The 19,269-nt window shown below is 50.2% G+C and overlaps 2 protein-coding genes across 2 annotated transcripts; both read right to left on the bottom strand.

Moving 5' to 3' along the window:
* Positions 1–4,410: 4,410 nt before the first annotated feature.
* On the bottom strand, positions 4,411–9,420 carry HEMGN (hemogen). The gene is made up of 4 exons (XM_041486420.1): positions 9,236–9,420; positions 6,830–6,923; positions 6,132–6,403; positions 4,411–5,018 (listed from the first exon to the last, which is right to left on the bottom strand). Exons 1-4 carry the CDS (start codon positions 9,315–9,317, stop codon positions 4,909–4,911), a joined length of 558 nt encoding a protein of 185 aa, XP_041342354.1. The 5' UTR covers positions 9,318–9,420; the 3' UTR covers positions 4,411–4,908.
* A 6,934-nt stretch (positions 9,421–16,354) lies between these two features.
* On the bottom strand, positions 16,355–18,621 carry SPINK4 (serine peptidase inhibitor Kazal type 4). The gene is made up of 4 exons (XM_041486422.1): positions 18,561–18,621; positions 17,558–17,592; positions 17,137–17,249; positions 16,355–16,416 (listed from the first exon to the last, which is right to left on the bottom strand). The coding sequence occupies exons 1-4, from the start codon at positions 18,619–18,621 to the stop codon at positions 16,362–16,364; spliced, it is 264 nt and encodes an 87-aa protein (XP_041342356.1). The 3' UTR covers positions 16,355–16,361.
* Positions 18,622–19,269: the final 648 nt, after the last annotated feature.

Here is a 19,269-nt window from a genome sequence, read left to right as displayed (position 1 = left end):
AATTCCTGTAAGGGTGGTGAGGCACAGGCACAGGTTGCCCAGAGAAGCTATGGATGCCCCATCCCTGGACGTGTTCAAAGCCAGGCGGGATGTGTCCGTGAACAATCGGGAGGCGGGGAGAAGAGATGGTCTTTGAGGTCCTTTTCCGCGCAGACTCTGCGGCGCTGCCGCTAGGGAGCACTGCCGGCCGCGCCGCTGGAAGAGCAGCGGGAAGGAGGGAAGGAGGGAGGGAAGGAGGGAGGGAAGGAGGGAGGGAAGGAGGGAGGGAAGGAGGGAGGGAAGGAGGGAGGGAAGGAGGGAGGGAAGGAGGGAGGGAAGGAGGGAAGGAAGGAAGGAAGGAAGGAAGGAAGGAAGGAAGGGCCCTGTGCTCGCCCTGCGCGGGGCGCAGCTCCAAGGCGCGCCCCAGCGCTGCAGCCTCAGCCCTTCAGCCGCAGTTCGGGCGAGCAAGCAGCCGTGCCCAGGGCTGTGTGGTTCATACTGCACCCAAGATCCATTTCAGCACTTTCCTGAGTTCCCACGGAGAGGTCTGTAGCGGAGAGAGCTGGTAAAAGCGTCTTATAAGGGCTGCAAGCACAGATCACACTGTTTACCGTGCAAGCTATAACCTAGTTTCTTCATGTTTTCTGTGTCCTGTCAGTCTGAGGGAGACACAGGCACAGCTCATGCTCAGCACCCCAAGTCCATCTGGATGGACTGAGTTTCAGGCAGTGGGCTTAAACAAGTGGCCATTCCCCTTGCCTTACGTGAGCCCACATCAGGAATACTGGATCCAGTTAGGGTAAACCCAGTGCCAAAAAGTCATTCTTATATTGGAGCTCAGCTGAGGCCATCAAGGCAGGGAGCTGGACATAGGACACAGGCTGAAGGAATCAGGGTTGTTCTCATGGAGGCAGGTGAGCATGGAGTCTAAGTTGCACTTGAAAGAGAGTTACAGAGAAGATGGAGCTGGGGTCTTCTCTGAAGGGCACTAAGATGGAGAAAGAGGCAAGGAGCTAGAGCTGTGCTGAGGGAAAGCCTGGTGGGACATAAAGGAAAAACATTCTTTCCTTGAAGGTGGGGCAGCCCTGGAATGAGGACAAGAGGGGGACGATCCCATGTCTTGGAGAAGGTGAGCACTTGATTGGAGAAAGCCCAAAGCAGTGTAGTCAGACTTAGCCATGCTCTAGGTTCAAGATCTCCAGAAATCTCTCCTGACTTAACTTCTTATACAGTTACACAATTTCCTGGCAGAACAGGAGAGTCAGGCCAGGTGGTGGAGCACTGATGAGCCTAGCTGGACACACAGCTCTGGTCTGTGGCAGCCCTGGCGGCATTATAAAAGTATTTATTTAAATAGTGAACACAGGATGGGAAGGAGCAGAGCTAACAAGTCCTGAGCAGGAAGTGGTGGCCAAAGAGGGAGTGGGTATTTGCTGTCTCCAGGATTTACTGCTTAAAGTCAATATTAGTAAATTAATTAGCAACTTTTTCTTATCATGCAAGACCAGGCACTTATGGGGTGGAAAGTCTTTCACTGACCTGTGGTGGCTTCTGGCTCTAAGTTTCTTGCCAACTTCTTTCTGCTGAGTCTTAGCTACGACTTCACTTCTGCTAAGGACAGGAAGATCTTTCTGGTTCAAAACATCCCCCATGAGCAACAGCCTGCCACAGATCACCCCTGACTTTCAGCAAATGAGGGGACCCCATATATTAAGAGTGATTTGAGGAGTCAGGGTGCACAAACCAAACAACTTCCCTTGTCCCACAGAGCTGGAAGCATATTTCCTGGAAGGTTACTGAAAGGTAATCAGTATGGACAGAGGAGAGTCTGGTTCTCCAGGATATGATGTTAGGTTTCCTCTCCTTAGCGCCCGTGTCATGGCTGTCAGGACTCAGGATGGCTTCCCGTGCTCTGCAGGAGTGGGGTCAGGACCTGAAGCCTTGAGAAAAGCTCACAGGAGCATATTCAGTTCAGACCAGTTGACATTAACCAATATCCTGCTGAATCTCACTAGTGAGGAGACAGCTACAGTGCTCGTGTCCGCTGTGTACTACAACATGCCTTCATCTGTGTGCCGCAAGGAGCAGGTCAGAGCATCCTGCAGGAGCCTCAGGCAGCCTTGCCAGTTTACAGCACAGCAAGGATCACTGTGTCAGGCACTTACCTGGCTCCCTTTGCTGGCTCCATAGCTCAGAAGCTATTTCCCTGCACCCACATCCTTCTCTTTGCCAGTAAGAAGGCTGCAGTCAAAGGTCTCTGGCCTCCCCCAGACTTCCCCTTCATGTCAGACCCAGACCATAGCTGTTATCCAGTTTTCACCCAGAGGGTGAAAATTTACTTTAAAGAACTCTCTCTCAAGGTCCTGGGTAAAAACATCTGTCTTGGACTCAGGAAGGAGGGAAAAGAGGGAGAAGGTGACTTGTTGCACCTGCAAAACCGCAGCCTCCCTATCCTGGATGCAGCTGCCCTGCCAGCCCGTCCCCAGCTCCATTCAGGCAGCATGAATGAACCTGAACCCCATTTGTATAAGCAAGAGCTCTGTTATCTGTCCTCTCAACAGAGAAAGTACCAATGCATGGCAAGTTAAGGTGTTGATTAGGAGGACTTTATCTTTCTCTTGTTCAGTGTGTGATAAGATTTGTTGTTTGCACAGGCACACCTTCCTTACTGTCTGCCAGAGAAGAGAAAGGAAGAGCGGCGCTAAGAGAGAGTGTGCAGTACCTGGGATAACTCCAGGGCTTCCTAGCCACAAAGGCATCTCTGCAGAGATGGACGGAGGCTCTTGCTCTGGTTCCTGCACATCTCTGCCCTCAGGGAGCTCTCCCAGCCCTTCCAGTGCAAGGGTAAGCACCACTGCCCATGTGTGCTTCAAGTGTGAGTGTTGCCCCACGCTCATGGGCACCTCACTCTGCCAGGTCTTCACCACCTCCTACAGCTCCATTTCACAATGGAGAAGGTGGAATGAGGTTGTTCTGTGCCCTCCTTGATTTGATGCAAGCTGTAAGATGAGTCTAAAGCCCCCCAGAAGTTTCTTCTTCCCAAAATCTAAAGGGCTCTGGAAGCCAGGAGAGTTTAAATGTCTGCAGATGTGGAGTGGGCAGAATGGCTGATCTCCCCTCCCCACCAGCACTACAGAGGATTGGAGAGCGGGGAAGGGCCCCTGGCTCTTGCTGGTCCCTGCCATGGCACATGTGGGGCTCCAGCAGGTGGAAGGCTCTCCTGGCCTGCCTGGCAGCAGCCACAGCCCAGCCTTCCTGCAGCACGGTGTGGGTGCCACACTTGCAGGAGGACCCCAGCACAGCTGTTGTGGTGTTGCTCATCCGTAACATGACCTCCAGCCTCTGGCTCCACTTCAGGCCAGTGCAGTCTCAGCTGCCTTCCCCCAGTGCCTTTGTTTAAGAGCAAACCTCACAGATAGAAGTTCCTTCCATGCTGCAGGGCTTCCACAAGGCCCTCTTGTTGTACCTTAGATATCTGGGATTGTGGATGAGGTTTGAGTGGTTCATGGCGGAAGCTGAGAGATCTTGTTCAGCTGCCACCGGTATCAGTGGCTCAAGGGGAGAGCAAAAACCTCGAGTTAGCTGGTACCCCTATGGAGAATAAAAGAGTGTCAGGATACCTGACAAGGGAAACCCATCCCTCCAGGAGCTGCCCGTGGGGAATGGAGCTGGATTTGCTTTGGTATGGTGCTGCTGAATGCTTTCTGCTTTGACACCCCCCAGGTGCTTTAGAGCTTCTGGCAGTGTGACTGTGGAGGTCAGGATTTCAGCACGGGGAGGCTGAAAGTGCAAAGTGCCGGCAGACGCTCCTCACCTCGTGTCCCTGGGACTGAAGCAGGGGTGGGATATCAAAGGTGTCCATCGTGTCACTGGAGAGACTCTTACTGGTGTCACCAGCTAGATGTCACACATGCTGTGACACAGAGCCTCGAGGGCTCTGGGACAGCAGCAGCAACATGTCCACAGCCATTAAATAATCCCCCAAATCAGGGGATTTGGCCTGCAGGATATGGTCAGCCTTGTGCTCTGGGAGAAAGGCCCTTGGGAAGTCAGACAACGGCAATACGAACTCCACTCCCTCTCAAGAAGAGAAGGACCCTTTTTGTCAGGATATGACAGGAATGTAAGAGAGCCTCTTCCCTTGCTGTGCACAGGAACAAGGACCACAAGACACAAAACATGGGGAGAGACACAGGGCGCCCCACTACCTCCTGGCTTCAGGAGAAATCCTGTGTGAAGACTGGGGAGACAGGCAGAGAATGACTGTGCAGAGTGTCTCCTGTCTTTGCCCCAAATGGCATTTTCCTGACAAAAATGTATAATTCAGCCAAGTTTCAGCCCAATGCACTCAGCTTTTTTCAACCTCTTTTGTTTGTCTTACAAGGTCAGAGTAAAGCTGCCCAGAAATTAAAAACAAAAAATATTTCCAGCTTTAGGAAAGCAAGATGTTTATTGCAGATGAAAACAGGCTATGAGAAAAACTTTCAGACTAAAAATAATAGCGCAAAGGGTGGTGGGGTTTGTGGGGTGCAGTAAAAAGCCCAAGCTGGGCTTCTCCAGCCAGCTAAAAATCACAGTGAGTGTTAGCTTTGCAATGCCACTCACCTTTATGCAAATAAGAAATTACTTTCAGAAGCACAGGTAGATGCTGGACTGGACGACTGAACTGTAGTGTGGCAGAGCACTGTGAAGCCTTCCATGGGCCCAAGCAAAACAGCCTGTTTGCGGAGAGAGCAGGAGGCTCATAAGCCACAGGCAGCTCCCTAGGGGCTGCCTCTCTAGCCTGGAAGAAGCATAGAAAGCAAAGTGACACGGAGAGTATGGGATTTATGGCTCCCAAGAAAGCAGCTGCTCAAAATCACTGTGCCGTACTTATCAAGTTTGTGAGGTGAGAGTAAAAATAAAAAATATCCCCAAACAATCAGAAAGTTAATACAGAATGTGTGGAATGAATTCGTTATCCTGGTGGTCATTTTCCAGAGGAGTATTCAACTCTTCTAGTATATCTGCTTCTGCTGGTTTCAGCGCATCCTCTTCACCTGTAAGGCATGTTAGAGACAGATCATTTTTTACTGCGGGGCTCCCATGTTACCCAAGCCTCCCTGGCCAGTCTCCTGCAATTGCCTGGAGAAGGTGTTAGGTGGGTTGCCTGCTTTTCAAGGGCAGTCCCAGCTGTGGAGGGGAGTTGAAGGTAAAGCCAGAGGCAATAACCACAACCCTGATGATTGCCCATTTCAAGACCTCAGGGCTGGAGGCTGGACACCCAGCCCAGAGCCCAGGATGCAGAATAGCTGTTTTCCATGGCACGATGGCACCACATGCCTTGCATTAACAGGCCTTTTCTTCCCCCCTGCACAGACATTGCTGGAAATGCAGCAGTTGAGGGTCAGAGGATTGTCACCTCCTCTGAAGCAGATTAGTTTTTTTAATCCTTAGTTTTCCTGGTTTTGAAGCAACTTGCATGCTTGACCCAATGACTGCTAAAGTGAATGTACTCTACTTTTCCCATGCCAGATCTGGCAGCAACTCCTGCTGCCGTAGCTGTAAATGGATCTTCTGAGCCCAGACACCAGTCTGCCATTCAGACCAGCTTAGTGCCCTCCACGCCTCAGTCCTGAGGCAGTTTCAAAGTGTAGTTGCCTGCAGACACCCACCCCTCGTCCCAGTGCCCACTTTGCTCTCCCACCATCCCAGTGTCAGTCCTGAAACAGGATGGACTGTGGACAGAGCACGTCTTGACTTTGTCTCCCCCAACCAGCTCTGACCACAAAAAACCTCATCTTCTCTCCAGAGAGAAGAGATCTTCACAGAGATAGCACAGGGGGATCCCTGTGCTAATATGGCTCTTGGCAGAGCCACAGAAATGTTCTTAGGACAAGGAGTTGTAAAGGACCAGGTCCACAGCCCCATCCCTGTGACTGACAACAGTGGATTTGTTATCACTCTCCTGGACTCGGCTGTCTGTCCCCGCAGTCTCACCGTCCCCCCACCCTTTCTCATCTGCCCAGGTTTTGTGGGGTAGGGACCCACGCCCTGGAGATGCTGTAGGATTGTTGTTGATAAGGTGGGCACCCTTGGCTGACAGTCCTCAAGAGGTGGCACTGCACTGCTCCCCAGGCCACCACGGGGCCAGCAGCTCTGCGGCAACTCACCAGCAGCGTCCAAGCTCCTGTCTGCCAGCTCCCCTTCCGCTGGCACTGCTTGCATCCCCCCGACCACGTTCTGGATGGTCAGCAGAGGTGGCTGCTGTTGAAAGCCTGGCTCAGGCAGTGCTGGCTCAGAGGGCACTGGCTCAGCCTTCTCTTGTGGGTCAGGCTGGGGGTCCACTGCTGGCTCTGCCTCCAGGACAGCCTTGACCACTGTCTGACGGCCCCGTCCTCTTTTGGCTCTTCTGGTTCTCCTTTGCTGTTCGTTCTTATAGTCTCTGCCAGGGGATTTCACAGGGATGATGACTTGGGAATAGGACAAAGGACTTTCCCTTCTGCCCTAAGGCAGTTTTGCTGCGTCCCCCTGTTGTGATTGTGACCCAGTTCATCCCAGCAGAAGCTGCAATTCTTCAGCCCCTGTCCTGAGCCCTGCACAGCAGCCTTCTGCAGCTGCACCAGTGGGCAGGAGCTTGGGCAACAAATTTTTCCTCAGCCCCACATTATGACTGATGTTTTCTTGCTACCCCCCATCCATCTCTCTCCCCAGTGCCTGTGTAGACCTTGAGCAGCTACTGGCTGCAGGTCACCTTTCCTCACTGAAGACTGATGGCTCTGTCCTTGGGTGAAGATGGAGGGGCTGGGCCATGTCTGGTCTCAGGTTAAGTGCGCCACAAAAGCAATTTGACAGAAAAAGCAAGATGTACCTCATAACCCACTGAGCTGAATCTTTCTCCAGAGCTTCTGCTTTTCTTTTCCTGAGCAACTCCCGGTCTCTCAAGCGACGGGTTATGATGACATCTACAAGGATAAAGTGAATGCTAATGTGACATTCTGATCCCTCCCTGCCTGGCACTAAAGCACTGCTGCAAGAGGCCATGCTTTTTTTTTTTTGGTCCCAAAGGAATCTTAATATGAAACTTCTTGAGCACTGTACTTCCAGCACAGCATCAGTGGGTAGGATTTGATGACACAGCACCCAAAACTCCCAGGCTCCTAGCCTGACAATTACTCTAGATTTCCAGTTACAATTCCTTGGAGTGACCCGTGTCCAACCTATTCCCCTACTGTAGGGACCTGGGGCATGGTGCCTTTGATCAGGCATCAGTACAGACTGCAAAATAATGCTTTCTCCATTGTTACTCTTTTTCCCAGACAGCTGGAACTGGCCACCACTGAAATTAAGATGTTTATCTAAAAACCTAGGAGAAAGCCTTGACCCACAGAACAGACAGTCCTTCAAAACAGGAACAGCCCTGTGGGGACAAGGATGAGCCAGAGGGCACAGCCTTACCCACACAGATGCTCACGTGCATTGGGCTGAGACCTTGTGGGGAGATGGTGATCCAACCAGAGACCAAGACAGGGCTAGGATACACTGCTGGAGTTGAGAAAATTGGTCCCAAACACCACATAAACAGCCCCAAGCTGGTCTGCAGCTGTGAGGAAGACCATGGCAGGGCCTAAGAAAGACTAACTGATGTGAGAAAGCTCCAATGCTGGCTTTATTATTTGGGCAGGATGTGCAGGTTGCATACAGCCAGCAGCAGAGAGGAGCACTCCCCAGATCCCAGTCACCATGCCTTCCTTGGCCAAGGTAAGCAGGGTCCATTTCACTGGTTGCAATGGGCTCCAAATGGCTTCCTGAGGCAAAAACCAGCCTAAGAAATGGTCTGAACTTCACTTTTACATGTCTTTGTCCTAAAAGACAGCAATCCCTGATGATTTCTAGTGTAGACTCTAAGCTGTGATAGTAAAAACTTGCCTGAAATCAAGCAGCATGAGACCCATTTCCAGGAAACACAGGGAGAAACACTACTGCCCTGAGGCTTTGAGGGAGAGGGAATTCTTCCCAAAGGTACACTGAAGAGATCACAAAAGAACTGATTTTCATCGTTTCAATAAAACCCACACAAGTGGAAAAGCAAAACTATGACCTGCTCCTTCCAGATGTAATTGGATCCAGCTCCTTTCACAGAAAGCCTTGGCTCACACTAAAGTAGTGAAGTCAGTGAAAAATTGTCATTTTGTCATTCTCTTGATCAGATTGTAGAAGTGTCAAGGTGAGAAAGACTTCTGAGGCTGAGCTGGGATCACAGGTCTTTTGTCCCACGTATTTATTAAATGCCAGAAAAATTGTAGTCCAGGACAGGACAATGCAAAACTGACAGCAGGAGCCAGTCTCTGCCCAAAGTAGACTTTTACAAAAGACACGTCTGATAATTAATAATAATCTTACAGAAAATTATCTTGCAGAGTATTTTTGTTGTTCTATGCTTCAATGTCCTCCATCAAAGCAGAGTCAGCTTTAAATTTACATCTGACTGCCCAGAGCACTGTCCAGGGAAGCTGAGAATAAGTCCAAGACAAATGGGAGGTTGTTCCCTGACGTGAGGCAGTAACAGAGACAGTAGGGCTCAGCCAGCAGGAGATGACTCTGCCATCCACAGAGAAAAAGGCAGTAAACTCCCTGGGAAGATGAGGTTACAAGTTGCAGTAGCAGGATCTGTGCAGGACCTCGGTTCAGCTACTGAAGTACATAATCCCTTGCACATCCCATTTGCAGCCAAGGTAATTTTATTTTCCTTTCAAAATGACTTGTGAGCTGTAAAGCAATTTTAGCTGCTCGCAATCAGTCTCCTTCCCAGTCCATTCTAAGAAAACACCTCAAATTCACTTCTAACTGGTCCAAGAAAGCACTCCCACAACAGCTCCAAAGCTGTCACCTGCCAGCACTAAGGAGGAAAGACCACAGTGAAACATATGTATCCTGAAGAAAAAATATTTACTAGAGGGCACAGAGAAACAGAAATTAAATGAAAAGAGAAAAGAAAATCAAGCTATAAAAACAATGAGGCAGTACTGCCAGTCTGCAAAGAGACAATCTACTGATGCTCTCTGAAGGACTTTAGTTGAAAAGCCTTTATATGTTCTTTTGCCTTTGGGATCTGGAACATAACGTGTAAAAAGACATGCATTCACAGCTAAATGTGCATCCTCTACCCCAAGCATAGACTAATAATTATTAGCTCCTTTCTGAGAAACACTTGGTAGCAAAAATCGTGCTCTGCTCCCTCCAAAAACTCAAGTTAGGAATGTTGTCATCACATTACCTGGCACAGCATACTCCTCACAGGCTGCAGAGGGTGGCAGGGAAGAGTCCAGAGAAGCATGGTCTTTGCCTAAACTCTCCATTGCTCTTTGCAGTTTTAATTAGAAAGCAGCTTAGTTCCCTGGAAACAGCATCTGGAGATACTGGTGCAGCATAATGAGAGCTTGAAAAAAATGCAGACTGCCCGCCCCAAACCTCTTATCTGGCCAGGCCACTAGGAGGGTAATAATATTCTCCTTATCGGAGTGCAAAGGTGTGTGAGTCTCTGTCCAGGACCTACTGTGTAGATTGCAAAATATGTTAGTGCTTTTATACTGCAAATAATTCCACTTCAGATAGGAAATTTACACTCACTGCTGCTAAACTGTGACTGAAAAGCTCTCATTTGTAGTGGACATGGCAGGGCAGGATGTGGCACTGCCTCACTGCTGCTTTCCAGAGTGAGATGCAGGGCCGTGTTGTTAGTCCTTAAGGACCACTTGAGAGGTCTGAAATAGGACATATGCTGTCTGAAGGTGTTTGCATGGGATCCTAGCAGAGCTGGTAGGAAGGGACATCCTCCAGCTCCCCTCATGACAGGACTGGCTGGTTCATAAGGTGTTTGCATGGCTGTGTTGTCATATTCTTTGGAAACCCCTAAGGATGGAGACTGTCACAGTCATGCTACCTGTCCAACAGCTGCACCAGCTTCCCGAGATCCAGACAGAATAATAAATCCATGCCAGCCTGGCTGTGAATGTTGAAGATTTCCTAAAGATTCTGTGGTCCAGTCCCTGGTGGATCAGGACTATGAACAAAGCACTTCACTGATGAAGCAGGATGGCAATGGGCAGCCCCAGTAAAACCAGTGGGAAGACCCAGCTGTTCCCTTGCCCCCACAGGATGATTTCTTTAAGTGGCTATTCCTAGTTGCTGGTAGCCCCTTGCAGCCCCAGCCCTGCCTGGCCTGCAGGCTCCTACAGGGACATCTGCAAAGGGCAAGCTGCTCCCTGGTACAATGGCTTCAATGCTGAGAGCCTGTTCCTTACTCTGTGGGAATGACCAGGCCCCTAGATCAGTGCATGTGAGATCAGGGGGTAATCTTGGCCTCTCCTGGAAAATGCCTTCATAGCTTCTTGTGCCAGGACAGCACAGAAAAGCTCAAGCTTATATTGTGTGTAACAACTCTGATGGACCAGAGATGCCTCTTCAGCCAGTTTCTAGTGCACTCAGCTGCTATCAGCACTTTGTCCATGAGACACTCAACTACTTATGCACTGGTTAGGTGCTAGTGCCCCTGATCCCTTCCCTCCCTGCCCACCATGAATTCAAAAGTGGTTCAAAGGCTGATAGAAGGACTCGATAATGTGTCTACCCTCAGGTCCTCTGGGACCCAACTGCCTTTCATGGCAGGGATGATCCCACCTCCTCAGGCAGTCTGAGGACTTGCCCTGAGGAAAGCACCTCCTCAGGGATGAGCAGATCTGGCTGACTCCAATGCTTGCCAGTCTTTTTTATTTTTAGTGTACATTCTGTACTCAGCAGGCTCTCTCTCTAGGTCCCTGGAAGCTCCAGAGCTTGAAAGTTCATGCGTATAGATTTCTTAAGATGTAACCTTGGAGGTCCGTGGTCATCTCTGCTGCCATTCTTCTTATCCCCTGAGTTACCACTTTACTCTAGGGCTCCTGCCCTGTGTCCACTGCAGATTACATGGTACCTCCTGAGAGGTGGGGTAGGTCTAACAGCCCCAAAAAAGCAACAGGGTGGTGGCAGAAGAGCAGATATGGGAAGGCTCTGATATGGGAGGGTGGGCCAGGAACATGGATGGCATAAAGAGATGTGGGGCTACCAAGTCATTCACAGAATAGTTTCTTGTAGCTCAGTCACAAGTGAAGACAAGGTGTGCCAAGCTGGTGAGGGTGTCCATGTTCCAGCACTGTGTGATGATACAAAGCACTAGAGACACCCTGGTCACGCAGACATCCGGGAACTGTATCCTGGCAGGATACTTCAGTGTGCAAAGGCATTGCTTTTACCTTGAACATTGTTTCTATTTTTGTGTCTCTCATTACAAAAAACACATTATCACAGAACCACATAATATGGTAAGCTGGAAAGGATGCAGCAGATCATTGAGTACAACTCTTGTTCCTGCACAGAACACCACAAAATCACACCATGTGCCTGAGAGCATTGTCCAAATGCTTTTTGACCTCTGACACACTTGATTCGGTGACCACTTCCTTGGGGAGCCCGTTTCAGTGCCCAAACACCCTCTGGGTGAAAAACCTTTTCCTGATATCCAGCCTAAACCTCCCCTGACTCAGCTTTAGGCCATTCCCTTGGGTCCTGTCACTGGCCACAAGAGAGAAGAGATCAGTGCCTGCCCCTCCTCTTCCCCTCACAAGGAAGCTGTAACCGCAGTGAGCTCTCCCCTCAGTCTCCTCTCCAGGCTGAACAGACCAAGTGACCTCAGCTGCTCCTCACATGGCTTCGCCTCACGGCCCTTCACCTTATTTGTTGCCCTTCTTTGAAACTTTCTAAGAGCTCAGTGTCTTTCCTATATCCAAAACTGTGCCCAAAGCTTCTCCCAGCCCTGGAGATGATGCTGCCCCAGTGCAGAGCAGAGCAGGACAGTCCCCTCCCTTGCCTGGCTGTGATGCTGTGCCTGATGCCCCCCAGGACACGGGTGGCCCTCCTGGCTGCCAGGGCACTGCTGACTCATGTTAAACTTGCCACAGACCAGGTCCTTTTCCACGGAGCTGCTCTCTAGCCTCTCATTCCCTGTCTATGCACACATCCAGGGTGGCCCCATCCCAGGTGGAGAAACTGTAGTGCTTGGAGCATGTTCAAAGAAAAGCAAAGAAGCTGGCAAAGAGTCTAGAAAACAAGTTTTCTGAGGAGTGACTGAGGGAGCTGAGGGTGTTGGGCTTGAAGGAAAGGGACTTGAGGGGCATCTTGTTGTTCTCTACAGCTTCCTGATAGTAGATTGTAGACTGGTAGGGGTCCATCTCTTCTCCCAGGTAACAAGCAATAGGACAAGAGGAAATGACCTCAAAATGCTCTGGGGTAGGTTTAGGTTGGATGCCAGGCTGCCCAGGGCAGTGGCGGAGTCACTGTTCCTAGAGGTACTCAAAAGATGTGTAGACATGGTGCTTAGGGACGTGGTTTCCTGCAGGACATGGCAGTTAATGGTTGAATTCCACGGTCTTAAGGGTCTTTTTCAACCTAAATGATTCTATGATTCTATATTCTGGGCTGCTTGCAGGTGGTATGAAGCATGGAAGGAAGGGTGGAAATCCCTGTGTGTTTCAGTGCTCCACAGGAACTGGGCGTGTGCTCCGGCTGTGGCTCACTCAGCTTCTCACACCAACCATCTACGTGGTCACCCCAAAGCCTGGTGAGGGTTGATAAGTGACTCTTGACTCAGCAAAACTTTGCTGCAAGACACTGCAGGGCTGGTACTATGAATTTTTCTCCATTTCGTCTGTCTTTGACCTTGAAGGGAGCATTTGTGAAAGAAAGAGTCACTGTGCCCCCAAGTTCTTCAAAGGTGTTTAATGGAATAGATGGACTTCAAAATCTTACAGAGCTGGCACTTGGCATCTCTCAGGAAGGAAATATCTAGAAGACACTTGTCCCTTGAGTGTAAACTGCTTTAAATGCCAAGGAAGAAATTTCAGTATCCCACAGAAAATTTTGGTAATGGTTAGCAATGTGGAAATTACAGGCCGCATCACCTACTTTCAATTTGTCTGTGCTCTGAAGTAGAGGGACTGAGATGTGGCCAAAGCTGCACCCCCTTTGCTGCAGAGGAAGTTGTGCAAGTGGGTTAAATGTTATGGCCAGTCTTGGCTACATGAACTGTTGTAGCTGGACACTTTACAGTATGCCAAGTGCTGCTTCCCTCCCCTTTCTCTCCACATTTCAGTTCAGCTAACCCTGGGCCGTTTTCTCTGATGTGTCCAGTTTCCTCAGTTCCTGAGGCCCTGGAAGATGTTAACTGAGGGTTCAACTGAGCAACCTGGGCATCTCCAGTGTCACAGACTCCTCAAATGTCATTGGAGCTGCATGGTAGGGGAACATCACCAACCTTGGGTACAGCTCACCATGCACCCACACAGCTTTCAACAGACAAATATCCTAGGAAAGTTTTGTCCAAGGGACAAACACTCCTAGGGCTGGATTCTGCCATTGGCTGGACTGCTTTCACTGTAGACACAACACCAGGCTTTGGATCTCTGTGTAAGTCAAAGGTCCTCGTGAGCCTCAAGGGTATCTGTCCCCCTGTCTGGCAAGGCTACTGCGAAGCACTATCCAGAGATCTACACATTCCTCCCTGCAGTGATGGATGCAGCCCTGGTCAACATGGGCAGCTGGGGGAGCTATGCTGCTGCCACTCTTGCAGGGTGTCAGGGAACTTCTTCCAGTTTTGTCTCACAAGACAATGACAGAGAAGCAACTTGCAGACTTGTCCTTCCCTCCCTGACTTGAGGAAACTTGTCTGGTTGCAACACACTGCTCTGGGAGCAGGACTATTCATTGCTCTGTGTGACAAACTATGGTGCCTGTGAAAGCAGACAATCCCTTTCTTTCCCTGCCTTGACTGAAGCATGAAAAGATGAGAAACAGACAGATAAATTGAACAGGAAAAGCATATGCAAAAGTGCAAAGTCATATGCATACTCTGTGGCACAGGTCAGGGCATTGAAGGCATCTTGCTGTCCACCAGCTGCTTCCTGAGTCTCACCTGACCTTGGCAGGCACAGATCTGTTTGGCTTCAGAGTCAGGCTCTCTGCACCAGGCTGGTCTTGCACAGGCCCTGAGGTCTGTGGCAGTGTTCAATCACTGCCTTCACCCTTCCCTTGGTCTGCCACTTGCTTTTGAGCCATGTGAAATAAACAGCCAAATCCACAAGTCCCTGGGGAGGACGAGTATCTCTGAATTTGCTGTGTGTAGAGTCAACACTGACCCTGTCCTGTGGCTGCCCATGCTTTGACCTTGCAGGTCTGGCCTATTAGTCTGTGCTTTAGTTCTGCAATTTCTGAATAAACACTCCAGTTTGTGCTGGAGGTATGTGGTTTCCCTCTTCAGAAGAGCTTCTGGATGATCTGTGTTGTTTTTTCCTAGCCTCTGCACATAAATAGTGTGGCTCTCAGGGCATAGAGAGCACACACACTCTCTTGGGCTGCAGCCACTCTGCTGGTGCAGCTCGAGCCGTGGGGTGGGGCTGAGATCCTGGTGACACTTGCCCGCACCAGGGGAGAATGAGCCCCACTTATGCTAAGCTGGGCATAACTTCTCCTCAGCCCTGGCAGAAAACTGGGATAGAGCCGCCCAAATAAATCCTGCCTGTGGCTGAGTTGGCAGCAGCAGGAGGAGGAAACCTCAGTACAGAAGTGAGCAATACATTTGTGTTGCTCACTGGGGATGTGTTTTGGCCCTACCAAAGCCTTTCCCTATGGTGCAGGGGAGACAACAAGCTCTGCAGAGAAGAACTGACAACACAGAGAGTAGCATGCAGCCAGACCGCCTCTTCCATGCTATTTGGGGACTGGAAGGGGACAAACAGCCTTGCAGAGCCTTGGGACAAATGAACAGGTAATAGCAGCAGCTATGTCCCCTCCTCTGCAGAAGTAGAAAGAATTCAAGAAAGGAAAACAGGGAAGATCAAAACTCTGGACAGCCCTGAGCAATTAGTGAAGCTAAGACTTTTCAGCCTGGGAGAGAACTTTCTAAGGATAATAAAGTTTTTGATGACAGCAGCTGCCTCTGGGACAGAAAATAGCGGATACAATCCATTTGACTGAGCACAGAAGTTTTATGCTGCTCAATACTGTTTCCAGCTGCAGTATTAAATCTGTCAGCAATGGCTTTGTTGTGCGTTGTGGTGCTATGGGTGTCCCACCTGGTGGCTCCAGCAAGGTGCAGAACTAGGTGAGAGGGTGAATTCCAGCTGACCAAGCACAATAGTCATAGTAGACACTGGCACATCTCCCAGGCTCTGAGGATGATCACTGGCTTTGGGGAGCTCACTTGACCACCTGGTAGATCCCAGACTCCTATCAGATGCCTGCAAGTGAGAGCTGTATGGGATACTAGTATAGCAGCACATCAGAGCGACAAGGTCTCCTGTGGGTGAGCACAGACCTGTCCTTGGAAGTTTTCAACTCACCCTGAAGCACTCTTCAAAGATGGTCAGAAATCTCAGCTGGTAATTCTGTACAGTTACAACATCTCATGCGGGACTGAAATGGCCTAAGGAGGCAAGCCCTGCATAAGCCCTCTGATCTCTGCCACTGTGAGTAAAGGGGGCCCCTTGCCTTTCCAAGTTGTATGGCCTTGTTGCAGGTGTTTTGTGTGTCCGTATGCTAGAAGTGGGAGATGAAAGAGCAGAGGAAGCCCCAAGGCCTGTTGATGCACACTGACACTATTACCTTGGCGGGACTGAGCCCTGCCACAATCTCAAAGATGACCCTGACACCAGGAGCAACTTACACCTGAAAATTCTCCACTTCAGGGTTTTTCTCAAGTGCTGGAGCAGACATCTGGGATCCTGGTGTTCATCATCTCTGCTCAGTCTCTTTCCATGCTCCCATGTGTTATCTGAGCTGATTGCTCTATGAAAGGGCCTTAGATAAAAAGAAGAATAATATCTAATATGGGAAGTGCAGATGTTACTATTTTCAATTTACATCAGCTCTGGAACCAGTGAAGCAGTTTACCAGGGAGCCATGGACTCATCTTCTCCCATACCAGAGAAACTTTATTTTCCCTTCACTAAATTGCCTCCTACAGAGAAAAAACTGCACTTGTTCAGCATCCTCCTCATCCGGATGAGTGTGTTTCTTGCTACTCCCCCATGGCCTTTCTTGCAGGAGTGTGGGTGAGATAATACTCTGTGCAGAGCACCCTGGTTTGTTATACGGATTTGAAATTATTGTTTTGACTGTGCAATTTTAGTAGCCCTTGGTGGGAACTGGCTTATGCTGTTGTCCTCCAGCCATGCATAAAAAAAGTGCTGTTGAAATAAGATTGTGCATGTCATTTTATTATTCACCATAGCTAGCTTAAGTGTGCAATTCACACAGAGCACACAGGATCAATTAATCACCTGGTTTTAGTCTCAGGAAAGCTATCAGAAAGCTCAGGTATCTTGACACTGCCCATCTTTCAAAATCCGGATGTCTTTCCTCGTTCTCCTAGAGTAATATAGGAAAAAAAGAGTAAAGAGATCAAAAAAACCACCATTCCAAGAGTCATACTTTGGCTGCATGCCATCAAATGGAATGGAGCTGACTGTTACAAAATTGACCTGCTCATTTTCCTGTCTAAAGAGCTGAGGTGACTGCAACATCCTGGCTCATGGATGTGCCCTCCCAGGGCCTGTGACACTGGGGGTGCATCTGCAGATCAACCTGCTCACAGCAGGGCTGTCCCTAGCATGAGGTTATGGTGGCCATGGCTCTATTTGAGCCCCAACCACCACCCCCAAGAATGGAGACACCCCCCGGCTCTCCACCCCTCTGGTGCACCACCAATTGGACCTGGTGCCTGTGTCAAATTTTCACCCTCTTGGGGCTGCTGTTCGTGGCTGTTGCCCCATGTTGCCATGCCTGCACCAAGACAACTGAGGCTCCATCCCATCTGCAACTGCAGTCTGCTGCTGGATCCCCCCAGGCACCCCCTTTCTGAGCCTGGCTGGGTACAGCTCCTCTGCACTTCCTTGCAGCTTTTCTTGACAAGCTGGCCATCCTTCCCCTCCTGCAGCCCAGCACACGGTTTGTTATTTTCCATGCAAGTGCAGCATGCCATGGCTTTTCCCAGGCTCTGGGGAGCCTGAATGACTGTACTTCACAAGCACCCAGTTTCAGACAGCCAAAATTAGACCCAAGAGGTCCCTGCTAAGGGCATGAGCTTACATTTTTTCCGCACAGAGCTGGCATTCATTGGCATAGGTATTCCCATCGCTCCCACAGATGGGCAAGTACAGGAGGGGGCAGGCCTGCAGGTGAACCAGGTCTTCACACACCGGCTGGAAAGGAGAAGCCACAGCACACATTTCAGTGCCAGCAGCATGCATTTCTTCCCCCCAGAACACTCAGGCAGGAGCAAGTGCCACTGGCAATCTGGTTCCGTCTATCTCCGAGTAGCGCGTGCCCGCAGAGGAGCAGGGGCCGCTGAATCCTCAGTGGGACTCGTGGCCTGGGCTTTGGTGTGGGTTTGGTGCTGGATCACCAATTGCCATGAGGCTGGGGATGATTTCTGGGAACAGTCTTTCTCCCAGGCACAGCAGGCATGCCCATCTCAAGCCGTGAACAAAGAAAACCAGAAGCCTCTTACCCTTCTCAGGCCACCCCCTTCATTCAGCTCTGCCCCTGAAACAGAGCAGAGACGCATGAGCGTGGCACACCCGTGCCTGACGGCAGAAGCATGAGATATTGACAGAGGATCACATCCAAACCAAAGGGAAGGCAGTGTTGTGCAGAGCCCAGGACTGAATCAGCTCTGTAGGTTTCATGAGGGGGGATCAGTTTGCTGCTGTATGCCACTCCCACTCCCCCAACAGCACAGTACACAGCTTCCATCCACAGCTGAGCTGGCTGGGACAAAGCCGTGAATGGCTGTTCCCACCCCCTAAACCCTCTCCCAACAGCCCTCTCTCCCAGTTTTTGGGTCAGAAGCTCCATGGAGCATCCAACACATCTCAGGAAATGGGAAAGCACGCAATGCAGCATGTGGCATGAGGTATCCTCAGAGGGATGAGGCTTGGTGATATTGCACAGCTGGACATCTGTCACCTCTAGGGTGAGTGGCATTTGGTGGGTTCCTTTTTCTCAGGCAAGCAGAGCAGTAGGAACAGTTCGCAGCCCACCTGTGCAGTACACAAATGTCCTGGGAGCATGAAGGCTAGCACACAGGCAGCTGCAGGGCCACCACTACCTGCATGTAGGTAGCAATGGCTTCCCAGTGCCTATAAACAGCTGCTTCCCTCGTAAATATCATGAGCACATACTGTTCTTGCAAACTTGCCGGTTTGCATGGAGGCAGGAACTGCAGCAGCTGTGGAGTCTCCCCTCTCCCAGATCACTCCCAAGTGCAATACTTTTGATGAACCAGCCTGTAACTCTTGTCACAAACTGCTAATAAGGAAGGCACAGTGTGTTTGCTCCAATCCTTCTCCCTCACCATGCTGCCACTGTTTGTTTGCCCTAACCTCACCTCCTCTCCAAACCAGAAATTCTGGGTCTTCATGCCTTATCATGCATTCCCCTCCATCCCATTATCCGTCTGCCATTCCCAACCCATCCCCGATGAACCAGATCCAGCAGCAGAGCAGATTTACCTGCGGCAGCGACCAGAGTCATCATTGCCACCACCAGCAGCAGCAGCTCTCTCCCAGGCATGGTGAGCTCAGGCAGACCTGCTCACACACCTCGCTCTGCTCGTGGCTGCCTTTATAGAGGAGGGCACAGCTTTATCTCAGGAACCCTGGGAAAAGCAGTGTTTCGTTCCTGCTGGGAGCAGCTGGACTGTACACCCTAAGGGATCACTTAGGCACTCTCACACATAAGATAAGCTTTCCCCTGAAGCTTCCCACTTGTCAGCTTCAGGTGGCAGCTGCTTTGGAGGCTGTTTTACAATCCCTTTGCACTGTAGTCAGGTGTTGTGGTTTGACACTGGCCAAACACCAGGCAGCCACAGAAATCTCTCACTCACCCTCCCCTGCCACAGCTGGGCAGAGGAGAGAAAAATTACATGAAGGCTTCATGAGTTGAAATAAGGACTGGACTGGCAGAAAACACTCCAAGGGCAAAAGAGGCTCAGCTTAGAGGTACTGAGTTTATTATTAACAAAATCAGAGGAAGATAACAAAAAGTAAAATAAGCCCTTAAAAACACCTTTCTTTCTCCACAACCCCTCCCTCCTTCCCACTGACAGCATGGGAGACAGGGCAGGGGGGTTTTGGTCAGTTCATCACCCAAAGTCTTCTTCTGTTGCTCAGGGAGAGGAGCCCTTCCCCTGTGAGACCGTGGGGTCCCTTCCCGCGGGAG

This window comes from Pyrgilauda ruficollis, unplaced genomic scaffold (assembly GCF_017590135.1).
Source record: "Pyrgilauda ruficollis isolate IOZ18807 unplaced genomic scaffold, ASM1759013v1 scaffold76, whole genome shotgun sequence".
Lineage (NCBI taxonomy): Eukaryota > Metazoa > Chordata > Aves > Passeriformes > Passeridae > Pyrgilauda > Pyrgilauda ruficollis.
This window is presented reverse-complemented; position numbering and strand designations above follow the sequence as displayed.